We start from the raw sequence: 27078 nt of genomic DNA, 5'->3' as shown, positions 1-27078 counted from the left end.
CCAGGATTTCACCCAAAATATTGAAATCAATGGCAAAACTCCCACTGACTTCATTGGGGCCAGGATTTCATCATCTCTGTCTAAGGTAGGAAGCATGATAAACCTGTGACTTAACTCTAAATATTAAAGCAGCATTGGGCAAACCCAATACATTTGATAGCTATACCTGTGGGACCAGATTCTGTGCGGGTGCGGGGTGGTCTTAGTGGCCTGTCACATACAGGAGGTCAACAAGCTGATCTAGGGGGCCCCTCTGGACTTAAACTCTATGATGTCATTACTCCTGGTGAGTACTACTTTACTGTGCAAGTGAATCTCTCTGCTTTCTATATGGCATGAAGTTTTACCTTACAATGGCTTTTTCAGGAGGGAAGAAAGTTTCTACTAAAAACTTCCTTGATCAACTGTTGGATTTAGAAAGATTTTTATTTATAACATACAACTTGTACTTCAGATTTTAGAAATCAATAAAATAATGGTTGCAATCTCGTACCATCGCCTAGCTTCCATTCCCACAACTCCGCCATTGCTTCAACCAAAGAGTTAATGTTTCATTATTTACATTAGAGCTGCAAGTGGCTGTGGGAGGAGTCTTGGTTTGATTTTAGTGAATTTAGTGCCAGTGAAATGTGCTGGATTGACCAGTCCTGGTGACTGAAGTCTTGCGCCATAGGCAGGGCACGGATACATTTCCCCTAAGCCAGTGGTTCTCAGCCAGGGGTCTGGAGCCCCATGGGGGGGCTGCGAGCGGATTTCAGGTGGTCTGCCAAGCAGGACTAATGTTACTCACTGGGGTCCAGGGCAGAAAACCAAAGCCCTGCTGTGCAGGGCTGAAGCCCGGGGCCCACCTGGGGCTGAAGCCAAAGCCTGAGCAGCTTAGGGGCCCTGGGCAATTGCCTGGCATGGGGACCTGGGCAATTGCTGTTTGCTGCCTTCTAATGCCGGCCTGGGCTTTTATATGCAGAAAAACAGTTATTGGGGCACTGGTGGGCCGTGACATTGGTGAGAACCCCTGCCCTAAGCTACTGTGACATGAAGACACCAATTCCAGAGACTTCAGTCTCCCAAGTCAGTCTTTCACCATACAAGGATGCCAGTTGTGGTGGGTTTTGTGCTGTGGACACTTATCCACTGTAAGCTGCATTAAAAGACCACGTGTCAGCCCTCACGTAGGCCACCAAACAGCTATTGGCCAGTAATGATTTTCAGCCACTACTGATTTGAATGAGAGGCTCCCTTGCTCAATGCAAATCCAGCAAGCCCTCCCGCCCCTACCCCGTCAACGGTAAACTGCCTTCAAGAGACCCAGCGCGGCGGGAGGGGGGGTTAGTTAGTCACTTGACTGGTTGCTGCATTGCTGCCAAATCCTTTCCATTCCTGGAAGCTGAAGAAAGTGCTGGCCCCATAGGCTATCATCACAATGCAGGCGAAGAACTGAAAGAGAGAGCAACACAGCAAAGCTCGGTTAGTTTCTCTGCAGCAGAGTGTTGTTAACACTGATGCTAATGCTGCCCAGCACGGTGCTTAGAATCCGTGGCACTCAGTCAGCTAGCAGAGCAGCAGCTGCCCTACTAAATGCCTGGTCTGACGGATGCCTGATTTAGTGCATCTTGCCTCGGCACAAAAGGCAAGGCTGGGCTCTATCAATGGGTCCTATTCCTGCCTCTGCCACTGACTCACTGTAGGAGCCCAGGCAAGTTACTTAACGCTGTGCCAACTCCCCCCTCCCTTCCCCCTCCGCTGTGAAAGGGGGGATCGTGTGTGTCAAATGTCACCTAAAGGAGTCGGTGAGGCTCCATCCATTCCTGTCTGTAAAGTGCAGGGATGCCGTCTAGTTTAAACATGCAAAGAATTTTTAAAAGTCAATCTTATGATTCAAGATCCTTTTAAAGAGCAGGAACCTGTGTCCCTCTACCTGACTTCATCTAGTGGCACCGCCTACGTGCATGGCACAAGTAAGAAACAGGAGCCACTGAGCGTGACTGAAAGCTGCTTATTTTGATACTGGATCCACATGGGGCCCATCAATGAGAATTAGGCACCTAAATACCTTTGTTGTTCTGGGCCAAAGTTCTCAAACACAAGTGAGACCCCCTTGAGAAATGGCCATTCCTGGAGCTGAGATTTCTAGATGGGTGGGGCTAAAAAGCCCTTCTGAAGAGTGCCTCAGGATGCCCATCTAACCGGCTATAACAGCATGGTTTAAAGCCTTTCATAATATCATGCATGATGGCCAAGCAGGGTCTACCAGCGTTTTGGCTGGCCATGGCAATGAGACCTATCAGTTAGGAGCAGGATGGTCTTTCCCAAGGTGGGGACCTAAACTAGACAGTAGTGTTGCCTAGGCTCTTAACTAGGCTAAAGCCTGATTTTCGATCATGTTTTGGCCCCCTGCATGCTGAGTAACCCCATTTTTTCCTCAAGAGTAAAACGGGGAAGGAGAAAGAGTGGCAGCTGTGGGAGAAGCAGGAGGTCATGAGGCTGAGCCTGGTACAGGAGGACCCAGAGGAGTGACGGGCCAGTTGTGCTGCCTGGCTGCAGCTGGGTGACCCAGCCAAAGAGGTGAGGGCCTGGCAGGCGGGCCTCATTGTTATTATGTAGCAGTAAGTGCCTGCCTGGTGAGCTAGGCATGGTCCAAACACGAGACAACCTGGTCACTGCCCTGAAGAGCTTAGTCTTTAAGACAACAGATGAAGGGTGGGGGAAAGGAAAACCCATAGCAGCATGATGGGGAAGGTGTGTGTTGGGGGGGCTTTGTTTGGATTTATTTTATCGTATTTTTTGCATGAACTCTTCCCCAGCTGCTCTCCTAGTGAACCAACATTAGCTGACTAATTTCTTGTAGGTATCACAGCAGAAGTTGGGCTTGAGCAGGAATTTGCAGGAGAGGCTGGCGACCTGGTGTATCAGCCCAAGGAGATGGGCAGCAGAATGCAGGACAGCCCAGAGACAGCCATGGGAGAATCGGACAAACAGGGCACGAAGGCTGGCATTTTGCAGGGGAGTGGGTGGGGAACAGCATTGTATGAGGAAGCTGTGTTTTCCTAGCAGAGTAGAGGATTGACCAGCAGGAGGAGATGCTGCAGAGCTGGGGTAGAGGGTCATCTCTGTGCTCGGGGGAAACTGAGAGCCTTTGTTCTTTGAGCTGATTCTGAGACCCCACTAAAATGGAACAAAAGGTTTCACCTGGTTCATTAACTCATTGGTGACACCAGCAGCATGGGTGGGGCCTCACGTCCCCACCTGCACCGCACAGATCCTGTGTTGATACTAAAATCGCTCTGAGGAAGCATGTCTTGCTAGAAAAGTGCTAACAGTTTCCCTGGCTTGCCTAGAGGGGATTTTACATGGACTGCTCTCCTTTGCCTTGGCTCTGTACCTTGAAAACAGAGCCTCTCAGTGGGAGAGCCAAGCGTGCTGGCAACAGACTGTGGAGGGAACACACCAGCCAGGTAACACATCACTGAACCGACAGTCCTGTCCACCTGGGTCACTTTCACTCATCTTCCTAAAAGCCTCGCTCCTTTTTCCTGCTTGGTTTGGATCTCGGGTAGGTACAAGTCATTTAGTCTCAAGGGCAGGTCGACACTCCAGAGTTAGGCCTATGTAAGGCAGCCTACGTCCACCTAACTCTGTGTCTACATTAGGAGTGTTGTTCCTGTCAATGTCAGTCGCACACTACACCGACCTAATAACTCCACCTTCATGAGAGGCGTACATAAGAACGACCCTACTGGGTCAGACCAAGGGTCCATCTAGCCCAGTGTCCTGTCCTCTGCCAGTGCCAGGTACCCCAGAGAGAATGAACAGAACAGGGAATTATCAAGTGATCCATCCCCTGTCTCCCATTCCCAGCTTCTGGCAAACAGAGGCTAGGGACACCTATCGCTTAGGTCAATGTAGTTAGGGCAACACGGTGTCCCCAGCACCAGGCAGTCAGGCTCCCAGGTGGGAGCTCCCCCCAATGCCCCTCTTCAGTCGGTGTGAGTGCTCCGGGTGAGGACGCACTCCAGCGGCAGAAGAAAGGCAGTGTGGACATGAGAAAACACAGTAATTACTGCGGTGGCTGCAAGTTGACCTAATGTAGGACGACTTAACTGTGTAGCGCAGACAAGGCCTAGGTGAACACAGCACAGTCCAGAAGGGTCCCATAGCAGAGAGAAATAGGAAAAGCAAGGGCCGCATTTGATACTTACTGATGCAGCTGCTCTTTTATTGTAGTCCCCGGGTAGCCGGATGTGATCCTGAACGGCAGCGGAGCACGTAATAAACGCAGTCACGTACAGGACAGTCGCAGCCGTGTTGAATATCACTAACTAGGGAAAGAAAAGGATGTTTTCTGTCAAAGGGACCACTCTGTTTCCTTTTCTTCCTGTTACTTGTTGATCTATCACGCTGATTTGCCCAGACCTGTCTGAAAACCAGGCCCCTTTCAGATGTCTTAAATGGGGCACCCACCATGACTGGTCACTTCTGAAAATGTAAAACACACACACACAAAAAAAAATATTAATTCACCTGGCTCCACCCCAGCAGTATCCCTTGGCCGAGAGGAGTTTAGCAAAGATCTCTGGTTGGAAAAACCCGCTCTCATGAAGAGGGGCAAGGCCAGGTTTCCCCACCTCTCGCCCCTGTGAATTTGCAAATGGTATCAGAAAACCCATGTCTAGCGCAAGGAGCACTGCGTTATAGCACAGGTAAGTGAGCACTGCTAACGGCTTCACTTCTGATTGCCATACCAGAAACATCCTGTGCATGCTTGAAAGGTGAGGAAGAAGCATTACGTTTTGAATAGGCCCATAGAATAGGCATTAGATAAGTATATCTCCATATTATTATATATTTATTATCTCATAGAACTGTGAGGGACCTTGAAAGGTCAGCGAGTCCAGTCCCCTACCTTCACAGCAGGACCAAGTACTGTCCCTTATTTTTGCCCCAGATCCCTAAATGGCCCCCTCAAGGATTGAACTCACAACCCTGGGTGTAGCAGGCCAATGCACATAAACATCTGAAGTGTGCTGTTTTCTTTGAACAGTAGGTGTCAGGTTGGCTGTATGCACGTGTCAGGTTGGCTGTATGCAACTGCATCCAGCACTTGTGTTCACCCTGCTGATTTGCAACAGCAAATAAAGCATGCACTAAATCCGCCGTTCTCAACCAGGGGTCCGAGGCCCCCTGGGGGCAGGCCGCCAAGCAGGGCCGGCATTAGACTCACTGGGGCCTAGGGCAGCAAGCCCAAGCCCTGCCCAGCCCGAGCGCCGTCACCTGGAGCTGAAGCCAAAGCCTGAGCAACTTAGCTTCATGGGGGCCCCTGTGGCACGTAGCCCCGGGCAATTGCCCTGCTTGCTACCCCCAATACAGGCCCTGACTTTTATATGCAGAAAAACAAGGTGTGGCCCAGGTGGGCCGTGGAGTTTCTGTAGCACGTTGGAGGGGGCTCAGAAAGAAGAAGGTTGAGAACCCCGGCACTAAATCATGCCGAAAGTGTTTGAAAAATCTGCTTGGAGGGTTAAAGTAATATTTACAATCGCGGCTGGACTTTCGCAGTGTGATCTGTGGAATCCCGTAGACGTATTGCAGCTTCGGGGGAGTTCTGAAAAGCCCCGTGGCTCAGTGACCCAGACAGAGGAAAACTAAACAGCTAGTGAAGAGAGAAGGTGTGCAGTGACGAATATGCTGCCTCGCTGGTACTAACAGCACCCTTTTGGAGTAAGTAGCGACTATGCAGGTAGTTAACAGGACAGCGTATCTTTCCCACTTCGCTTAGGGACTGGGTGCACTAAAATGGGGGGTTTGTTAAAGAGCAGGAATTGCACTGGACATAAAACCCCCTAGCATTGCCCAGGGAACCAACCTGGCATTCTGAAGAGAGGAGCACTCACTCCATGCAGCCTTATATGGGCCAGTCCAATTCGCTCCCGGGCCTTGAGCCAAAGGGCTCTGCAGCCCTTTGTTTTACTATTGCAAGGCCTTGTTGTTTTGCCTTTGTTATTTCTGGGGCCCAATCCTGCATTCCTTGCAGCATCAAACCTCCCACTCCAACTCAAGGGCGATTTCATTACGCCAGGAATGTAGACGCAAACTGTTAGTGGGTTACTTCCTTCCTTTAAAAAGCCTGTCCACATGGACTAAATGCTGTGGAGTCAGGCCCTTCCTGTGTCAGGGCACCACCACCTGTGCCTCCACGCTGGGGTCTAGTTCCCTGGTATACCTGCCTTCAACTCCTGCAACCATAGGCGCCAACTTAGCTCCTTCCATGAGGCCCTGCCTCTTCCAACCCCTTCCCCAAATCCCTGCCCCAACTCCGCCCCCTCCCTGCCCCTATTCCAACTCCTTCCCCAAATCCCTGTGCCGGCCCCGCTTCTTCCCCACCTCCTCCCCTGAGCGCGCCACATTCCCACTCCTCCCCCGACCCTTCCAGAGTGTGCTAATGCTGCCAAACAGCTGTTTGGCGGCAGCCAGGCGGGAAGCGCTGGGAGGTAGGCGGAGGGCGGGGGGTGAGGGGAGCGTGGGTGCAGAGTACCCACTAATTTTTCCCCTCCAGCCCCAGAGCACCCACAGAGTCGGCACCTATGCCTACAACTAAGAGGGCTGCAACACTGAAACAGTCAGGTCCCCTGCTCTCGCCTAGATTCTATAGGTACTGCGACTAGGGGTGCTGGCTTGAAGTGGTTTCCATCATATACAGGGTTTACAGTTTGGGTCAGTGACTCTCAGCCCCCCCCCCCCACTGTACAAATACTTCCAGTATGCCGACTAGATTGAAAGCTGGATGCAGTGTTGGTTGAAGGTTAATCCCTAATATTGCTCTGAGGCCTAAATAAGTACCTATTTAGGCCAAAATTCAAAGAACTGCGGTAACGCTGGTGTAAACCCAGAATCGTCCCCTTAAAACCAGCTGAGTTATTTAATGTTCATTGAAGCATCACCCATCACATCGTGCCCTTTACTTTCAACCGTCAAAGGCTTTTTAGAAGCATAGAGAAATGTGTCTATTCCCTGCAAAATGTTATCCTTTCCTAGGCCTGGTTTACATCTAGAAAATTTGCACTGGTGTAACTGAATTTTCTATAGTTTCACCAGCACAAACCATTAAAGATGCATTTATGTGAGTTGAGCTTAAGCTAAACTGCTACACGTGTGACTTAAACCTCTTTAAGTGCAGCTCCATTTGCGGGTGGAGTGGGGTGACTAAATTGATTTAATTGCACTTGTGTAAGTTTTCTAATATACCCAAGCCCCTGTTTGATAACTTGGTGCCAGATCCCCCTCCGTGGTATAAAGGGATATAAAGCAGGTGTGACTTCAGCACAGTTGCCCCTGATTTCTATTAATGGCATTACACAAGTGTGAAACTGGCATATGAGAGGACAGGGAAGCCTATTGTGTTTTGAAGGAAGCTGAATGTCGCGTTCATTTCAATGCAAGTTAGAGTGCACAGAGGCCAGGTTTATACTCAAAATTTAAGTCAACCCAGCAGTGTCGCTCAGGGGTGTGAAAAATCCACATGGTGAGCGATGTAGTTAAGCTGACCCTCGGTGTAGGCAGCCACAGGTGGACGGGACAATTCTTCCATCAACCTAGCTACCAACTTTTGGGGAGGTGGATTATTGATTACACAGATGGGAGAACTCCTCTCATCTCTGCAGTGAATGGCTAGAGTGGCACTTTTCAGATGGCTTTTTAAAAACAATGTCTCGGTAACTGATGGGTTGAGTTAAAATCAAATAACAGGACAAGATACAGGTATGTTGGATGCAGATGACGTTCTGTCGGAATCAATCTTAGGGTACATCTAATCATCAGCCCCATAAAACCATTTAACGTGGAATGATTTCCCCTGTGAAATACACCATTTATCTGCAGCTCCAGGGGCTTACCACAACAGGCCAGGGGATCATGTAGAGCTTCATCTGAAGCTGCAGTAGATACATCGCAAACAGAATGATTGTTACCAGCCAGAAAAAGATGGCTACAAACATCACCCAGCCGTATGCTGGAATGGGTTGGTAAAACGTACTGGCAATGAGAGCCCACACCAGCAAGCCGAGCACCTGTGGAACGGAAAGGAAAAAGTGGTTAAAAGGAAGGAATCAAATAAATCTTTACAATTCTTCTTTCGGGGAGATTTGCCATTGATGTCAATGGGAGCAGGATCCAGCTCTCAGTTAGTGAGCTCTGTCATTCATTGTTTGCAAGTGCTTCCTGCTTAAGTTTTGTAGATATATATATCTGGAATGTCAAGCCTCCACTTTCCCTGGCTTTGCTGGAAAACTCTTTCGAGACCTCAGATGTGGCTTGTGAGCTTTCTTAAGGCTTATTTGATAGGGTGGGGATGTTGACTCTTTAACAAAGAGATCTTTTCTCCCAACTGTTTAAGCATTTGAGTTAAATGACATGTTAACAAAAAACAAACTAGACCAATGGCTTTCAGCAGTCTGAATGTAAATCCCTTCTTTTCTCAATTAATCAGGTTTAATTGCCTGGTAACTGTGATATCATAATCCTACAAGTTGTCCATAGAGTTTTTCAGGAAGACCTCAATTTCTAATGTAAAAATCAAGCACGAAAGAAAACCATTTGAGCCCTTATTCAAATATCACAATGAAGCTAAAATGGCACAAAACTCACAATTTATCCCCCTTTCCAGGTTACTGTTAACATTTCTTTCAGGGGGATGGAATCTGTTGTCAGTCCTGTGGCTTGTTTTAGAGAGGATGGAATCTCCGGTGACGTGCATTGGGTTGATCTGACCCCAGGGAAGGTAGGTGGCACGATCAGGGTGTGAAATCAAGCCCTGTAATCGGCATGGCACTTTCCCATACTGTCTTCCCCACTTGGGTTTCTCATAACTATTTATAAACAGTGACCGTGATTACTTTAAACCTGCAGGCGTTGGCTGGTTCTTTAATGAAACGAGTTCCCTCCACCCCTGTAGGGCTGGCCTCTCTGGTTTTTTTTCTGTCAATGACCTTGAGATTCCCTGGTGTGTGTTACTGATCACTGTTAATCAGCAGAATAATGACTAGGTCAATATCAGCCCTTATGATTAACACTTCATAGCCAGTGATCTCAACCTACCCTCACCAAGCTGGTCCCACGTAATCATGCCTCACCTGCTCTCATTTTCCCCTCTCAATCCCTCTGCTCTTCCCAATCCTGTCCTGGCTCTTTCCCCCAGTCTCAGCTTCACGCTGTCCCATGAGGCCTAGAACAGTCCCTCTCCCCTCAACAACCCTCTCTCCCCTCCTCCAAATTCCTCCTTAACACCAGCTTCTCCTCCATATCCTTCTTTTGTCTCATCATGAGGAATCCCCACCTCCTCCCTCTCCTTGTCCGGCTGTCTTGTAGCTTGTCTGACTTGGCTTGGAAGCTCCTTGGGGCAGGGGGTGTATCTTACACTATCGCACCATGTAAACACAGGACGCACCGGCACTGGGGCGGGGAAGGGTGAGCCAAAGGCACTGTAGGAATCCCCTCTGAAGTGCCAGGAGGCAGGCCGGATCTTGTCTGAGAGCCTTGCACAGTAAACGGTGTGGACGTCGTTAAATGGGGGAAAGGGCTCGGAAGACTATGAAAACGCTGGCTGTATAAGGAAAGGGCCCTGAGGTGGGGTGAGCTCCTCCCACTAGCCCTGCAAGGGCTGGGTGGGGCCAAACAGCTAAATAGGCCGCAAACAGGGGAGCGTTAGACCAGAGGCAGCTGGTTGGAGAGAGGCTCACCTGTGCAGGAAGAGGCCGGACCTATAAAGCCAAGGAATAGGCCCCAGCCAGGGCTGCTGAGAAAGGGCAGTTGCTCCCTGGGAAGAGGGAGGATGTTTGAATGCTGCAAGGCGCTAGTCTACAGTTCCTCCTAGGAGGAGGATTTGGAGCTGGAGTATCCAGACAGAGCAGGGGAACCAGAGTGTAGGACACAGTCCAGAGAAGGGGCCCGTGAAGGCAGAGAGAGGAAAGCTCAGAACTGCTGAGCTGAGGGTCTCTGGACTGGAACCCGGAAAAGGGGGCAGACCCGGTTTCCCCTACCAGCTACCGAGGAGGTGGCATAGCCTGGAGGCAGCGAATGGCAAGACTGCCTAGGACTGCTGATGGACTGTACCCTGGAAGGGGGCACGCTGAGTGACCTGGCTGGAGGGCTACGTCATGGAGGAGACGCTGAGGGTCCTGGAGTCAGAGAGGCGCTGCAGACCAGAGGATGAGACAGAGGGATGGCGTGCAAATCGCAGAAGGGGATGTCTACCTTGAGAGCTACTCCCCCGAGTGACCAGGAGGAGGCGCCAGACCAGCAGTGAGCGGAGCACCCCGTGACAGGCCCTCAAACAAATCACTCTTTACATGGGCCTTCCCCACATCCTGCCTCCCCACAGTAAGAGAGCAGGCCAGGATCCTGCCCCTGGGAGCGGAGAGGGATGAGACCGTACCTGTGTGAGGCAGTAATTTACTGGCTGAATCTGCATTGTTTATAAGCAAAGGGTGAACTGGCTTAAACGCGTCTCTGGCCGGGGGCTACACCTGTCCAACTAGAGCTGATGTTGAAGTCAATTTTAGTTAAAATTGGTGCAAATTTTTCTGAGACTGGCTCTGCTGGGGAAGTGGCCTCATACGAGGAAGGGGCCGGGAGATCTCCGCTCAGCCTTTATGCCCAGAGCGATGTCTCCTGCCTCCCCGCCACAGTGAAAGGCGCGTTAGAAATGCAGAAGGGAAGGAATCGTGGGTCTTTGGCAGAAAGCTGGGGGTGGGGTGAGGGGCTGAGGGGGACGCTGGCTGAGAAAACACCCCCGGCTGCAGTTTCCCACATCTTGGGAGAAACCGACTCTTTCCTTACCTAGCGATGCTGCAGCCCGTGGCAGGAGCCATTGGCACAGCATCGCTGTGTTCAGCCAGCGGGGCCCTAGGGGTTTCCATCACACCCCCGGGAACGTTGTATTTGTCATTTTGTCTGTGCCTGCAGCCGTCGCTTATTGCAGCCCGGTTCCCTTCTAGATCTTTTCTCTCCTCATGGCTGCTGCTTTCCCTTGGCCGGGGTCCCACGGTCCCTGCAGACCCTTTGCCACCCTTTGGTTGTGGTGGGTGGGGGGTGTGGGGGAGGAGCTGGAAAGATGTACCAAAATCAGGTTACAGACACATTTAGAAGGGGGATGAAAGGATGAATCTGCCGGGCCTTTGCAAACGCATCTCTCAACCCCAAAGGTGCAACCCCATGGGGAAGGTTGGGGAGAGGGGTCAGGGGAGGGACCACAGACAAAAATGCATCTGTCCTGTAGCTGGGCTGGTGGAAAGATCAACAAGAGGGTAAAATGCACGGGTGGGGGGGAGGCAGGGGGGATGTTCTCTTAACCCCCAAATGCCTGGTGATTAGTTACCATTAATAGTCACTCCAGGCCCCAGTGAAACCGTAGGAAGGGGCAGCCAAAATTTTGTGTCGCTGGGCACTAAGCGATCGATTTGCCAGAAGCCTGAGGGCCTCCCCTCTCTTACTGACTTCAGCAAGACACGGGGTTGGCCCAGTGTGCAGCTAAGATGACACCGGTTTAGCCCAAATAACGAATACCCGAGAGTCTGCCTAATGGAAATCACTGCTTGGCCGAGAGTGTCAGCACTCGACATCCTGCAGGGGCATGGAAGACGGGCGTGGGCCATGTAACTTGAGTTGCCAACTTTCTAATCGCACAAAAATGAACACCCTAGCTCCGCCCCTTCCCCGAGGCCATGCCCCCCTGCTCCGCCCCTTCCCCGAGGCCATGCCCCCCTGCTCCGCCCCTTCCCCGAGGCCATGCCCCCTGCTCGCTACATTCCCCCACCCACACTCCCTTTCCCAGGGCTGGGGCAAGGGTGCGGGACGGGGTGCAGGCTCCAGCTGGGGGTGAGTCCAGAAATGAGGGGTTCAGGGTGCAGGAGGGGGCTCCAGGCTGGGGGATGGGGCAGAGGGAATCAAGGTGTGGGAGGGGGCTTTGGGCTGGGGTAAGGGGGTAGGGTGCAGGGAGGGTGAGGGCTCTCTCTGGGGGTGCAGGCTCTGGGGATGAGGGGTTTGGGATGCAGGAGGGGGCTCCAGGCTGGGGGGGGCAGAGGGGTTCAGGGTGTAGGAGGGGTCTTTGGGCTGGGGCAGGGGGTTGGGGTGTGGAAGGTATGAGGGCTCTGGGGTGGGGCTGGGGATGAGGGGTTTGGGGGGGGCTTAGGGTTGGGGCACGGGTTTACCTCCGGTCGCTCCCGGTCAGCGGCGCAGTGGGGGGGCTAAGGCAGGCTCCCCGCCTGTCCTGACTCCGTGCTGTACCCCGGAAGCGGCCAGCAGCAGGTCCAGCTCCTGGGTGGAGGCGTGGCAGGCAGCTCTGTGCGCTGCTCTCAGCCACAGGCACCGCCCCTGCAGCTCCCATTGGCCGCAGTTCCCTGCCAATGGGAGTGCGGAGCCGGTGCTCAGGGCAGGGCAGCGCATGGACCCGTGGGGGCCTCCCACCCTCAGCCTAGGAACCGGACCTGCTGGCCCCTTCCGGGGCGCAGCGCGGAGCCAGGACAGGTAGGAACTAGCCTGGCTTAGCTCCACAGCACTGCCGATCGGACTTCTAACGGCCCGGCCCGTGGTGCTGACCGGAGCCGCCGAGGTCCCTTTTCGACCGGGTGTTCCAGTCGAAAACCGGACACCTGGTCCCCCTCCATGTACTCAGACCTGCCTTGGTGAGTAACCAGAGCAGGAATGAGCAATACAGACAGCAAAGCCCATGACAATAAAACAGCCTGTTGGAAGCCAGAGGTACAACAGAGCGGGGGGCTGGAGAGTGTGCCCAGGATAGGGAGATCGTGTTGTCTAGCGGTGAGGGCATCAGCCTAGGCCTCAGGAGACTAGGGTTCTTCTCCCATCTCTGCCACTGACTCAAAGGGACCCTAACAAGTCAGTCACTTCACTTCTCTGTGCCTCAATTTCCCCCTCCCCGTAAAATGGAGCTAGTCGGGCTGGGTCACCCTGAGATCTATGGGTGCCGAGTGCTCAGAATTGTTTTGATTTCATTGGAGCCATGGGGACCTGCCTTCCCACCAACTTCGCTCTTCTATCTCGGGGAAGGCAGCCGCTCTGCTCCAGCTGAGCTCAGTGACAGGACACAGGGCAGAAGCTGTTTCCCCCCCACACACTTTTATTTTGGGCTTTATACACTAAACTGCACTACACCTTGCAACATATTTTGTTTAAATGACACTCTTGAGACCCCCGTAAATCTAGTCATGAAGCAATGAACGGCAGGTAGGACACAAAGGAGCTATCATCGTCAGTCAAATATTAGTCATGCTCGTTGCCCCCTGAACAATAAAGCAAATAAAGAAGGAGGAACAGAAGGGGGGGAGAATAAGAGCTGGGTTGAAGAAGAGGTGAGTAAAACATACATGGTAGAGGACCAGCCCTCCGTGCAGAATTAAAAGCTCTTCATTAGCTTATAGCCTAGACACACCTGCCTGAGAGGCTGTTTCACTGACAGGCCTGATCCAAGCTTTCATGCGAGACTGTGAATCTACTTGCCAGTGAGTTATGATTCTGTCTGCAGTCACCATACTTCCTGGGTTCTATTCCTGGCTCTGCCACCGACCTGCTGAGGGACCTTGGGTGAGTCATGTTGCAGCTTAGTGCCTCAGTTTCCCCTTCCACTTTTTTTTTAATTTAGATGGCAACCTCTGTGGGACAGGGACTGTCTCTTATGTATGTACAGCACCTTGCACTATTATGATGATCTGTATTACCACAGTGCTTAAGAGCCCTAATCATGGACCAAGAGCCCATTGTGCAAGGTGCTGTACAAATAGAACAAAAACCAATGGATTCTCTAGGCATTACCATAAAACAAATAATAGCTTCTACTTATCCACCTTTGCCATGCCTTGGCGAGCCCTCATTTACCTCCCTCCCGTAACATACAGGGCTGAGCACCTCTACCTGTTGGTCAGTGTGCTGACAGCCTCCTAATTGTTTAATTGATCACGGCCTCTCTGTGCACTGCCTTCCTCTGCGAAGCTGTAAGTTGTACTCACTCACTCTGCTCGCAGCCCCCTCTGTAGTGTGGGCAACCCCAGCTCTCAAGGATGAAAGTAAGTTACTCAGGACATTTGCTTTCTGGCCTTACTGAGCAACTCAGTCGAAATCGAAGTAGTAAGAGAATTAGAGCCCTGATTCTCTTCTCACACCAGTTTTACACCGTTCAGCTTCAGTGGAGTTACTCTCGGTTTACACCAGCGTGGGAGACAGGAGAATCAGGCTTTGTGTTGGCAGAGGAAATCCTGGTTGATTTTACTCAATTTCTGAATTAAAACTCCAAATTTGTAAAACAAAGCAGAATTGTACCAGCCCAGTGCTTGGCCAGGAGACCTCCTTGGGGGGTGGGTGGAGACAGTCCTAGAGATGGCATGCTTCCCTCTGCACCAGGACTGAACCAATGCCCCAGCATGGGGCGGTAGGGCTCTGCTTCTGGAGTGCCCTACTGCCCCATGCTGGGGTACTGGTTCCGTACCAACCAGTCTTCAGGGGAAATGCCAAACCAAGGTCCTGGATCTTCAATGAGCACAAGCAGGCCACAGCACTCTTTCTGCAAGAGTAGGGGGTGCCAATCATGGTGCCCTAGCTAAGTCACAGTGTGAAGAAATCAATGATGTTCCCTCTTTCTAAATTCCAACGCTCCCCTATCTCTGCTGTTTCACACAGAGAAATTATTTAGCCCTTCTCCTTCCTCTAAACTTATAAAATCCACTGTCCTGACTCAAACCGGTTGCTGTGTTTCCACCCCAGAAGTAGCTGCCTTTCTTACTTGCACCATCTGTAAAGCTCATGGGATTCCTCCAGGAGGATGGGCAATATGGAGATCTAAGGAATATGTTTGAAGGAAATGCTGTTGATAATCTAATGACCCAGCAGGTCCCCGACAGGATGGTGAGCTATTCTACACCCTTGATGTCACTGGGAGCGTTGCAGCTGGGAGCCAAATCAGGCCCTATAGCTCTTTGCTGTGAGACCTGACACTTGACAGATGAGCCCAAACTGCAGATCTGAACTCTCCTAAACTCTAGGATGGCTCTGCCCTTCCCTGGGAGGCTCGCCGTTAAGACATTATGCCTAATAGTCAGCCTAAAATTTCCTTTTCACAGTTTCATCCCATGGCTTGCCCTAATTACAGCCCCAGACATCAGCCTGAAGAATCCCCCCTCCCCCTCCCGCAGCAGGCCTGTGACTCTGTTACGATGGTGAAGTTGCGGTTGCCATGCCCCAGTATCTGCCTCGTCACTGGGGAACATCTCAGTGCATCAGCCCCAGCTGCAGTGATTTCTGTCCTTATTTCCCTGCAAGGCTCTGGCCTGTGCACCGGACTGAGCAATACCCCACCAGCCACCTTGGGACCCGCAGCCTGGGCCCTGCAGCCTGGGCCCAGCTGTTTCCAGGGTTATCCCTGCGCCAGCTGGCTCTGCCCCTCCCCTGCCAAACCCTCCCCGGGGACTCAGGTCCCATTGTCTTCCCCCCACCCTGGAGAAGCAGCAGGAGCTGCCTGGGAGCTGCCTGTCTCCTGCTCCTTCGTCCAAGTCCCATTGTGCCTTCCTCCAGCTTTCTAAAGAGCGAGTGAGCGAGCAAGAGAGAGCTCCCAACCCCCCCTGCCTTACTGGAGAACCCCACCGCTTATCCTCACACCCAGCTCTTGCATGCATGTCCACGTCCCTCCAGGTGTGTTCATGCACAGACAGGAACTCATACATATGTTCACTTGCACCCACACTCACTCGCAGCTCGGCAGGTGCTGGAGCTATTTATGAGGGCGGAGGACCCCAAAAGCGGAGGCTCGGGAGCAGTAAAGTAGCGGGCCCCTCTTTTCTCCTTCCCCTCTTCTTTGCAGAAGGCTCTCAGGGAGATGTAGCGTCGCAGAGACCAGGAGGTGGTAGGGGGGAGAAGAGACCAGCAGCTTCGCCTCCCTTCCAGCGGCTAGAGGTGGGAGCGGAGCTCCCTGCTTATCTGACCTCTGCTAGCCAGGAGCTAATCCTGAAGATGGTGCCCCAAAGCAAAGCGGTGGAATTTCCAGCACGCTCCCTGCTCTCCGCTCCAGGCACTGGTTGGGCCATTGGGCATCCAACCTGGCCATTGTTCCCGGGTCTCCCTGATGGCAGCTAGGGTTGCCAGTCCTCCAGGATTGTCCGGGAGACTCCAGGAATTAAAGATTAATTTTAAAGATTGCATCATGGGATGAAACCTCCAGGAATATGTCCAACCAAAACCTTCCCAGCATTAGGCCCGGCAGGGTCCTGATTCAGGCTCGTCTCTGGTTCGGAGATAAATGGGTCTGACGGACAACTCTACGTCCATTAAGCCTCCATTGACATAGAGGAGAATGAGCCTTTGAAAGCAGCTGGCTGGGGCCTTGATTTGCCACCACGGACTTTACGTAAGTCTTCATTGCTTATTGTCAGCAAAGAAACACTAGAACACACAAGTCATTGTCCTTCTGGAGTACAAAGGCCCTGGTTCCCAGAGGCCTTGCTCTCGCCTCAGTCTAGACAATGCCTTCTTTTTTTCACATCAATTTCCAACCCTCGTGATTGCAAAATACGCATTAGAAAAAATTCCTAACAAGGAGTTCAGCGAGCAGGAGACGCTACAGAACAGTTGCCTTGATTCATCTAACCTACCTTCTTCACAACGGCTCAGTGCCATGGCCCCTGTGGCTGCTGCCTTCTAAACACTGGCCGCTGGAACCAAGCCGCAATTGGCACATTTGTGTTGCAGCATCTTGGCACAGTGCCGATGTGATGTCACTGCAGGATGACGTTCCATGGGCACCAAGATGGGTTTGGGGACCTGACGTTCTAAAGCATGTCTGTGCAATTGGCATGGAAAAAGAACGGCATGAAGCAAGCGCCTGATTTAACAGAGGAGCACCAGGACTGGGCCTGCACGCTGAATGTTGGCATATACAGTTTCTGGGATTGCACACATTAGACCTGGGAGTAACCTGCGGTTTGTGTGTGATCCTTCTTCCTGATTTTGTCCGAGCTTCACTTTGAGATCAGGGGTGAGGAGAACAAATCCCCCATGGATACAATACAAATAAAATACTCCTGAATATAAGCCTTGTGGTACTTACGGCCCAGTCATGCTCCCGCTGACTTCACTGGGGCAGGATCTGACCTTTGTTTCTTAATCACATGCTGGTCGGGGTGTTGGTGCTTAGTACAATCTTTGTATCTCGGTTCTGGTTTTGTTTGGGTCTCCCTTGAATGTTTTCCATGGCTAAAGGGCTTGTATCCTACACTGGTCACTCCTCCACCTTGGGCTGGGATCATAAACTAAGCAGCATGGGACACGGTGAGTGGTTTGATAGGAGACTGACAAGGAAAGCAGGGAGAGGTGTTAATAGGTTGGCAAATCTCTTCCCCTCTAATACAGCACTGAAGCAATGCCTCTAACTGGTGCGAAGGGCTGGGTGCTTCTGAAGGTGGTGTTTTGTGACGTAGCCCTGGTCCACACTACGGGGTTAGGTCGAATTTAGCCACGTTAGGTCAATTTTAAAATTAATGCGTCTACACAACCAACCCCGTTCCGTCGACCTAAAGGGCTCTTAAAATCGACTTCTGTACTCCTCCCCGGTGAGGCGAGTAGCGCTAAAATCAACCTTGCTGGGTCGAATTTGGGGTCGTGCAGATGCAATTCGACAGTATTGGCCTCTGGGAGCTAACCCAGAGTGCTCCAATGTGACCTCTCTGGACAGCACTTTGAACTCCGATGCACTAGCCAGGTACACAGGAAAAGCCCCGGGAAATTCTGAATTTCATTTCCTGTTTGGTCAGCGTGGCGAACTCGGCAGCACAGGTGACCATGCAGCCCCCCCAGAATCACAAACGAGCCCCAGCATGGAGCGAACGGGAGACGCTGGATCCGATTGCTGTATGGGGAGAAGCCTCTGTGCAGGCCGAACGCCGATCAAAAAGAAGAAATGCTAATATATATGCCAAAATCGCCCAGGGCATGGTGGAGAGAGGCTACAACAGGGACACACAGCAGTGCTGTGTGAAAGGTAAGGAGCTCAGGCAAGCCGACCAAAAGACAGAGGCGGCAAACAGTCACTCCGGGTCAGAGCCCCATACATGCCGCTTCTATGATCAGCTGCATGCCATTCTAGGGAAGGGACCCTACCACTACCCCACCACTGTCCGTGGACGCCTGCAAGGGGGGAATCTCACACAACAGGGAGGAGGATTTTGTAGATGAGGAAGAGAAGAAGAATGCACAGCAGGAAAGCCGTGAATCCATTCTCCCCGGCAGCCAGACCTTTTCATCACCCTGGAGCCAATACCCTCCCAAGGCGGGATCCCCGACCCTGAAGCCGGAGAAGGCAGCTCTGGTGAGTGCACATTTGTAACTACTGTACAGGGTTTAAAAGCAATAGTGTTTAATGTTTGATTTGCCCTGACGAATTGGGGTGCATTCACGGCCAGTACAGCTACTGGAAAAGTCTGTTAACGTGTCCGGGGATGGAACGAGAATCCTCCAGAGATATCTCATGAAGCTCTCCTGGGGGTACTCTTTGCAGAAGGTTTCTGGGGAGGGCTGCCTTATTTCATCCTCCACAGTAGGACACTTTACCATGCCAAACCAGTAGCAAGTAGTCTGGAATCATTGCAGCACAAAGCATGGCAGCGAATGGTCCTAGGTTTTGGTTGCATTCAAGCAACATTTGGTCTATATCTTTCTGTGTTAGCCTCAGGAGAGTGATATCGTTCATGGTCACCTGGTTGAAATAGGGGAATTTCTGTAAGGGACCAGTAAAAGGACCCCATTCGTGCTGGGTTGTTTGTGCTTGGCTAAAAGGGATTATACCGGAGAATAGCCACGCAGTGGGGCGAGGGGTGGTGTGTGCTGCACATCCACCCAAAAACCACAGCCCCTCCTTCTAAATGTGAAACCCAACCGGCATTGCTTGCTATGGGAAAGGATGGTGCTGCAGTTTGAAACCATTCTCACGTGTTATGAAGGTGTAAGAGGCCAACCCCGCATACCAAAAGGCTTACTATGACTGCCTGGAAACTTAATTCTGTTGTCCAGCCGTTTGTGATGTGTCACCATACCGGCAGGCGCTCAATATAAAAGGCAAAACGCGACCTTGTACCTAAAGCACATGTGCTGTCTGCTGTGAATTGCTTGATTCACTGTGAAAGAGTCTCCCTTTTGTTCTCAGAAATGTATCATCTTAAATTTTACTCTTCCTTTTTATCTCTCTCCAGGTGCAAATGTTTCTATGCTCCCCCTATCATCTCCGTCCCCGAGATTATCGCAGATTAGAAGGTGAAAAAACGCACTCGCGATGACATGTTTTCCGAGCTCATGCAGTCCTCTCACGCTGATAGGGCACAGCTGAATGCATGGAGGCATTCAGTGGCAGAGGCCAGGAAAGCATTAAGTGAGCGCGAAGAGCAGAGGCAGGAGGCAATGCTGAGGCTAATGTGGGAGCAAACGGACATGATGAAGCGTCTGTTGGAGCCGCAGGAAAGCCAACAAGAGCACAGACCCCCGCTACATCCATTGTATAACCGCCTGCCCTCCTCCCCAAGTTCCATATCCTCCTCACCCAGATGCCCAAGAACGTGGGTGGGGAGGCTCCGGCCACCCAGCCACTCCACTCCAGAGGATGGCCCAAGCAACGGAAGGCTGGCATTCAAACAGTTTTGATTTGTAGTGTGGCTACAATAAGCAATGTGGCCTTGTCCTTCCCTCCTCCTGCACTCCACCCCACCCGGGCTACCTTGTCAGTTATCTCACTTTTTTTTTTAATTAATAAAGAAAGATTGCATGGTTTCAAAACAATAGTGACTTTATTTCCTTTGCCAGCAGTGATCGAAGGGGGGAGGGTGGTTGGCTTAGAGGGAACTAACATCAACAAAGGGGGTGGGTTTGCAGCAAGGAGAAATACACACAACTGTCACACTGTAGCCTGGCCAGTGATGAAACTGGTTTTCAAAGCCTCTTTGATGTGCAGTGCACCTAGCTGTGCTCTTCTAATTGCCCTGGCATCTGGCTGCTCAAAATCAGCCAGCAGGCAATTTGCCTTAACCTTCCACCCTGCCATAAATGTCTCCCCCTTACTCTCACAGATATTATGGAGCACACAGCAAGCAGCGATAACAATGGGAATGTTGGTTGTGCTGAGGTCTAACCTAGTCAGCAAACAGCACCAGCGAGCTTTTAAATGTCCAAAGGCACATTCCACCACCATTCTGCACTTGCTCACCTATAGTTGAACTGCTCCTTACTACTATCCAGGCTGCTGGTGTATGGCTTCATGAGCCGTGGGAGCAAGGGGTAGGCTGGGTCCCCAAGGCTAACTATTGGCATTTCAACATCCCCAACAGTAATTTTTTGGTCTTGGAAGCAAGTCCCTTCTTGCAACTGCTCGAACAGCCGGAGTTCCTAAAGATGCGAGCGTCATGCACCTTTCCCGGCCATCCCACGTTGATGTCAGTGAAACGTCCCTTGTGATCCACCAGTGCTTGCAGCACCATTGAGAAGTACCCCTTATGGTTTACGTACTGGTTGGCAAGGTGGTCCGGTGCCAACATAGGGATATGTGTTCCGTCTATCCCCCCACCACAGTTAGGGAAACCCATTGCAGCAAAGCCATCCACTATGACCTGCACATTTCCCAGAGTCACTACCCTTGATAACAGAACGTCAGTGATTGTATTGGCTACTTGGATCAGAGCAGTCCCCATAGTAGACTTGCCCACTCCAAACTGATTCCTGACTGACCGGTAGCAGTCAGGCGTTGCAAGCTTCCACAGGGCTATCGCCACTTGCTTCTCAACTGTCAGAGCAGCTCTCATCTTGGTATTTCTGAGCTTCAGGGCGGGGGAAAGCAATTCACAACGTTCAAGGAAAGTGGCCATACACATGCGAAAGTTTCGCAGCCACTGGGAATCATCCCATACCTGCAACACTATGCAGTCCCACAAGCCTGTGCTTGTTTGCCAGGCCCAGAATTGGCGTTCCACTGTATCAACCAGCCCCACTGCCGCCATGATGTCCCAATTGCCACAGCCCGTGCTTTCAGGAACGTCTGTGTCCTTGTCCTCATCAAAATCATCTTCGTGCCGGCATCTCTTAGTCTGGTTCTGCACATACCCCAGGATAATGCGCGAGGTGTTTACAATGCTCACAACAGCAGTGGTGAGCTGAGCGGGCTCCATGCTTGCCATGGTACGGCGTCTGCACAGGTAACCCAGGAAAAAGGGCGCGAAATGATTGTCTGCCGTTGCTTTCATGGCGGGAAGGAAGGAGGGAGGGGCGACTGACAACATGTACCCAAAACCACCTGCAACAATGTTTTTGCCCCATCAGGCACTGGGAGCTTAACCCAGAATTCCAATGGGCAGCAGAGACTGCAGGAACTGTGGGATAGCTACCTACAGTGCAACGCTCCGTAAGTCGATGCTAGCCACGGTATTGAGGACACACTCCGCCGACTTAATGAGCTTATTGGGGACATACACAATCGACAGTATAAAATTGATTTCTAAAAATCAAATTCTATAAAATTGACCTAATTTCCTAGTGTAGACATACCCTGAGATAGAAGACTGAGACCCTGACCGCTTGTGCTGATTAAAGATCACGTGGCATTTTTGTTACTCTAATGGGGCTATGTGACGATGTGACGCAGCAGGGAGGGGGGAGTGTTGACCTGGGAATGTGCCCTGGGGATGGGAGACCGGAGAACCTGTAACCTGAGCCAGGAGGGGGAGGGGGAGGTAACACCTCTGCCAAGGAATGTGAAGACAGGCTGGAGGAGAGAGCCTGCTGGGGGGAGTTTAGTTTCAGTTTGGGGCTGGGTGGAGGAACACAGGGAACCCCAGGGCTGGTGTCTAAGCTCCCTGCTCCCCCAGAAGGACTTGACTGAGGGGTCCTGGGTGTATCCACAGGCTCTGTTTTGGACTGTGTTCCTGTTGTCCAATAAACCTTCTGTTTTACTGGCTGGCTGAGAGTCTCAGTGAATCCCAGGAAGAGGGGTGCAGGGCGTGGACTCCCCCACACTCCGTGACAGGCTAATGACAGAAACACCTAGATTTGATTAAAGTCCGAGCCAACTTCCAGTTTACCTAATTTCATTTTGCCTACTTAAAATTCCCCTTCTCCTATCAATTGGATAACCACTGCTTCTTTACTTCCTATCCCATACTACTGTGTAGAGTTCCTGCAGGCTATTACACAGCTGCCACATTCCGTTGCAGAGGTGGTTGCATTTTGTTGGTGAGCAAATAGTTCCTGGCTGGGGACTGCAAAGCACTTTGGAATCCTCCTGTCTGAAAAGTTCTGAGGAAGCAGGGCAGCTTCAGTTTGCTCTGTATTCCAGACACCCCTCTGAGTTTTCAGAGTAACAGCTGTGTTAGTCTGTATTCGCAAAAAGAAAAGGAGTACTTGTGGCACCTTAGAGACTAACCAATTTATTTGAGCATGAGCTTTCGTGAGCTACACTTCCGATGAAGTGAGCTGTAGCTCACGAAAGCTTATGCTCAAATAAATTGGTTAGTCTCTAAGGTGCCACAAGTATCCCTCTTAGTTTGGTTTCATTGGTACCACTCAAGAAGGAGATCTTGGCGTCATTGTGGACAGTTCTCTGAAAACATCCACTCAACGTGCAGCAGTCGTAGAAAAAGCGAACAGAATGTTGGGAATCATTAGGGACGGGATAGCTAAAAAGAGAGAAAATATCATATTGCTCCTCTATAAATCCATGGCACACCCACATCTTGAATACTGCGTGCAGATGTGTTCTCCCCATCTCAAAAAAGATATATTCGAATTGGAAAAGGGCAACAAAAATGATGAGGGGGCTAGAACAGCTTTCATATGAGGAGAGATTAATAAGACTGGGACTTTTCAGCTTGGAAAAGAGAACAAAGGGGGGAGAGAATAGAGGTCTATAAAATCATGACTGGAGAAAGTAAATAAGGAAGTGTTATTTACTCCTCATAACACAAGAACTAGGGGTTATCAAATGAAATTGACAGGCAGCAGGTTTAAAACAAACAAAAGGAAATATTTATTCACACAACGCACAGTTGACCTGTGGACTTGTTTGCCACAGGATGTTGTGAAGGCCAAGACTATAACAGAGTTCAAAAAAGAAATAAGTTCATGGAGGACAGATCCATCAATGGCTGTTAGCCAGGATGGGCAGGGATGGTGTCCCTCGCCTCTGTTTGCTGGGAGGGATCACTTGATAATTACCTGTTCTGTTCATTCCCTCTGGGGCACCTGGCATTGGCCACTGTTGGAAGACAGGATAGTGGGCTAGATGGACCTTTGGGCTGACCCCGGATGGCTGTTTTATGTTCTTATGGGGATATGGCACAGACAGTCTGGCTATGGCTGACTGTGAGAGATGATCTCCTAGCTATGGAGACAGGTAAGGAGTCCAGGCTTGTTATCGCAATCTATCAGTACCCTGCAATGGCCTGGACCATGACATTTTGTTGCCTCCCCTCTGGCACCAGGGTGGTCTGAGAGCAATGGCTTTACAACGGGTTTGCACTGCCCTCTCGGTGGGAACTCTCACTCCATGCTGGCCCCAGTCCCGTTCCATGTGTATGTATGTATGTACACCCCCTGGGAGCCGTACTGTTTGGCAGGGCATGGGTGATCCCTTTTCACTGAATCCCAGCACTGCGGGCTCTGTTTTCCCCAGCATGGGGATGAGGATGAGAGCAAAGTGGCTGCAGCTCAATCCACTCAGGATGAAAGTGATGCTGATAGGCATGGGCAAGCGCTTCAGGGAACGTGGGTGGGCTGAGCCCGCACCCGCTTTTGGCAGTCTACAGCCTTCCCTTTTCCAATACAGCCCACAGCCTAAGGCACTTACTCAGTCCATCATTGCTCAGACACTCCCAGGCATTGGCAAGGAATGATCTAAGGTTGGTTAGGAATCTGCGGACCCTCCTCTGGGCGACGGACCTTGTCCCAGAAGCCCTCGCCCCTATCCCTCCTCACGAGAGTCTTGACACTCCCTCTACTTGGTGTTGCCTTTGAAGACCATTCAGAAGTTGCTGCTGAAGGTATATATGGGTACTTCGTTACACTGTACTCAGCTCAACATTCCACACTGGCTACCCACTCACTCCTGGGTGCCAATCAAGGTGCTGGTTTTGATCTTCCAAGCCCTGAATGGCCAGGATCCAGCTTAGTAAAATAAAAACCAGCAGCATCTGCTAATGCCAGGGAACTGGGAAGTAAAAGGGACCAATGTAGTTACCTTTGGGGCTGGGGTGTGCGTGGTGGAATAGACCCCCGTAGATGAGCAAGTAATAAAAGGAATCATCTGATCCAATAAAAGGAATCATTTTAATAGATGGGTTTTTATCCTGACAATTTCCCCTGGCATTTAAAGAGTCCTAGGCTACCAGATCCCAGGAAAGGGAACCGATTCACACATCTGAGTGGGTAGAAAGACAGGGAGGAAGGGGCATTGGCAGAGGTATTAGAATGAATGGGGGTGTGATGTGACCTCTAAACATTACAGCCCTCTTTCAAATTAAGAGAAGCTCATACTTCCTCTCACAAAGATCTTCCAAAGGTGTTTCTTGATCTAACTCCATGTCAGATTGTCAAGGGACTGAGTGTAATTTCGCACCTGTTTTAGGGAGTTTCTTATGCCATTTAGAATGATCTTCATGGCTATAGGAGGTGAATATTATCCGCATGAAATCTCTTTAAAGCTTTACCTTTTATTCCTCATGATATGCTTTTCTTCCGCCTGCTGATCTTTCAGTACAAAATGCACAAATGATTTGGTGATGATGTAGGGAGCAAACACGCTCTTTTGTCTTATCATATTATGAGATTGTACACTTCTTTAAAAGCGTCCTTCTTGTTTGTCTCTAATTTGGTCACAGTGGCTGGTACTTTATAAAGACTCCAGTGTCTATTTTCCATGGGAAGCCAACCGGAGCAATTCTCTGTTCCAAGGTTCTCCAACTACCACCATATTCTGGCTACAGCTCTCCCCATGAAGAGACTCTGAACACTGAAATGTGCTTTGAAGCACGGGGCAGTTGAAAGTCCGATTGGAGGTGCTGTTACCCTTTCCCCCTCCTCCACGACAAAGGTTGCAGAGTGTGTTACTAGGGTAACTGTTCCACTGCTTTGCAACAGGCCATGTGTGGTTAATTTTGGCCAATCAAGTGACCTGATTGACTAAACAACCCTTCATGCTTTACAATCAGAATGCAAACCAGAGGCGGTGCATGAAAATAACCAGTTCATAGCACAGTGGATCACTACGTAACACAATGATAATATGCGGCCAAGTTTTCCTCCGTTACACTGTTGCAACTCTGGCCTGGAGCAGTGGAATCTTGGTTCCGTTTCACTTGCACTGGGTGTAAACCAGCTGTAACTTGCTGAAGTCAGTGGAGTTACGTTAGGGTAAAACAAGCAGGGATTAGATCTGCATCAGGCCCACAATTTTTCTGTGGCATTCAGATGTCCTCACTTTGGTTTTGCTACAGTGCAATGCCACTGACTTCGCTGGACTTACTCCGGATTCACACCATGAGCTGAGAATCAAGCCATTAATACGTTTATAGACTTTTCTCCCGTAATTACGTGTCAAACCATACATCTAATTCTGTCAAGCTTTAAAAATATCCTTATTACACTGCCCTCTAACTAGTTATTACCTATTTAAAAAACAGGATAATGGCCCAGCCTGTGCACTGACCTTGCTGTAACTCAGGGGTTCTCAAACGGGGGGTCAGGACCCCTCAGGGGGTCACAAGGTTCTTACATGGGGGGTTGCAAGCTGCCATCCTCCACCCCAAACCCCCCTTTGCCTCCAGCTTTTATAATGGTGTTAAATATATAAAAAGGGTTTTTAATTTATAAGGAGGGGTGTCACTCAGAGGCTTTCTATGTGAAAGGGGTCACCAGTACAAAAGTTTGAGAACCACTCCTGGAACTGGTAGTGGCTGGGGCCATTATTGTGGACTAGGCAGGGAAACCTGCCTTGGATCATTTCCCTAATGCAACCATGGAGCGCTGTAAAATTCTCCAGTGCTCAGAATTTGTGCCCTCACCTCCAGGCGTTTGTTCCAACTTTGTTGTGAAATTAGGGCACCGGCAGAAAAGGTCAATTTTTAGAATGCTCGCCAGAAAAGGGGAATCTGTGTAAAGTGACACCCCGGGGGGTTGGTGCCCCCTGGGACCCCCCGAGTCACAAAGGCTGCAGCCCGGAGAGGGGCAGAGGCTCTCTGGTGAACTTCACCACCGAAACCCTGGCTGCGGGCAAAGGGGGAGGACGCGGTGAAAGTGTCCCAGGGGGGCTGAGAGAGACGCCTGGGCCAGGCGCCCGTGTGCGCCGCGTCTCTTCCAGCGGGGAGGGGGAGGCCCCGGTTATAATCGGAGCCCCCCAGCCACGGTAACCACCCGCAGGTGCCTGGGATCTGTTTACAGCCCCGGCTCCCTGCACACCACTCGAGCTGGAAGGGGGGCGCTCCGGGCGTTTGCACAAAGGTTGGAGGGAAAGAGGTGGGGTTTGGCCCCCAAACACCAGGTGCCTCTTACCTGTGTCTGGCGGGGGGGGCGGCTCAGAGCCGCTGAGCGAGCCTGCTGCAGCCCCTACCTGTCCCCCTCCTTGCCAGCCCCTGCCCAGCCCGGTGCCGGGAGCTTGTACTCACCAGCTCCGCGATCATGAGCAGCCCGAGGAAGGAGCGGAGGAAGCCGAGATCCAGGCCGAGGGAGCGCAGCACCGGGAACGAGCCCCCGGCCGGGCCGTGCGCCCCAGCCGGGGTGCTGGTCTGGGTGCGGACTTTGGCCGGGAACTCGGACATGGCGCTGGGGGCAGGAGGGGCGGCCCCGATCCGCGGAGAGCCGCCGGCTCAGGCTCGCTCCATGGTGCCGGGCGGGCAGGGCGCCCCCTCGCCGGCCGCGGGCAGACACCCGGGGACAGGAGCCAAGCAGCCGGCTCGCTGCGGGCCCAAAGGTCCCGGCGCTCCAGGCAATGAGCCTCCCTCCCGCCGGCAGGGCGACGAACCCCTTCGCTGCCGCCGGAGACGGGACTGCCCGGAGGCTTCGCAACCG

General features: G+C 51.4%; 1 protein-coding gene across 1 annotated transcript; it reads right to left on the bottom strand.

Moving 5' to 3' along the window:
• Positions 1-407: 407 nt before the first annotated feature.
• On the bottom strand, positions 408-27078 carry PLLP (plasmolipin). The gene is made up of 4 exons (XM_073307430.1): positions 26676-27078; positions 7884-8057; positions 4197-4316; positions 408-1434 (listed from the first exon to the last, which is right to left on the bottom strand). The coding sequence occupies exons 1-4, from the start codon at positions 26826-26828 to the stop codon at positions 1327-1329; spliced, it is 555 nt and encodes a 184-aa protein (XP_073163531.1). The 5' UTR covers positions 26829-27078; the 3' UTR covers positions 408-1326.

This window comes from Lepidochelys kempii, chromosome 12 (genome assembly GCF_965140265.1).
Source record: "Lepidochelys kempii isolate rLepKem1 chromosome 12, rLepKem1.hap2, whole genome shotgun sequence".
Taxonomy (NCBI): Eukaryota; Metazoa; Chordata; order Testudines; family Cheloniidae; genus Lepidochelys; species Lepidochelys kempii.
This window is presented reverse-complemented; position numbering and strand designations above follow the sequence as displayed.

Bases quoted from the DNA above. Each gene is read 5' to 3' on its own strand.
- PLLP (XM_073307430.1), bottom strand. From the start codon at position 26,828: ATGTCCGAGTTCCCGGCCAAAGTCCGCACCCAGACCAGCACCCCGGCT. The intron at 4,317-7,883 runs GTAAGCCCCTGG...TTCTTTCCCTAG, and splicing joins TGATCCCCTGGCCTGTTGTG to TTAGTGATATTCAACACGGC. The intron at 1,435-4,196 runs GTAAGTATCAAA...TCTCTCTTTCAG, and splicing joins ATAAAAGAGCAGCTGCATCA to TTCTTCGCCTGCATTGTGAT.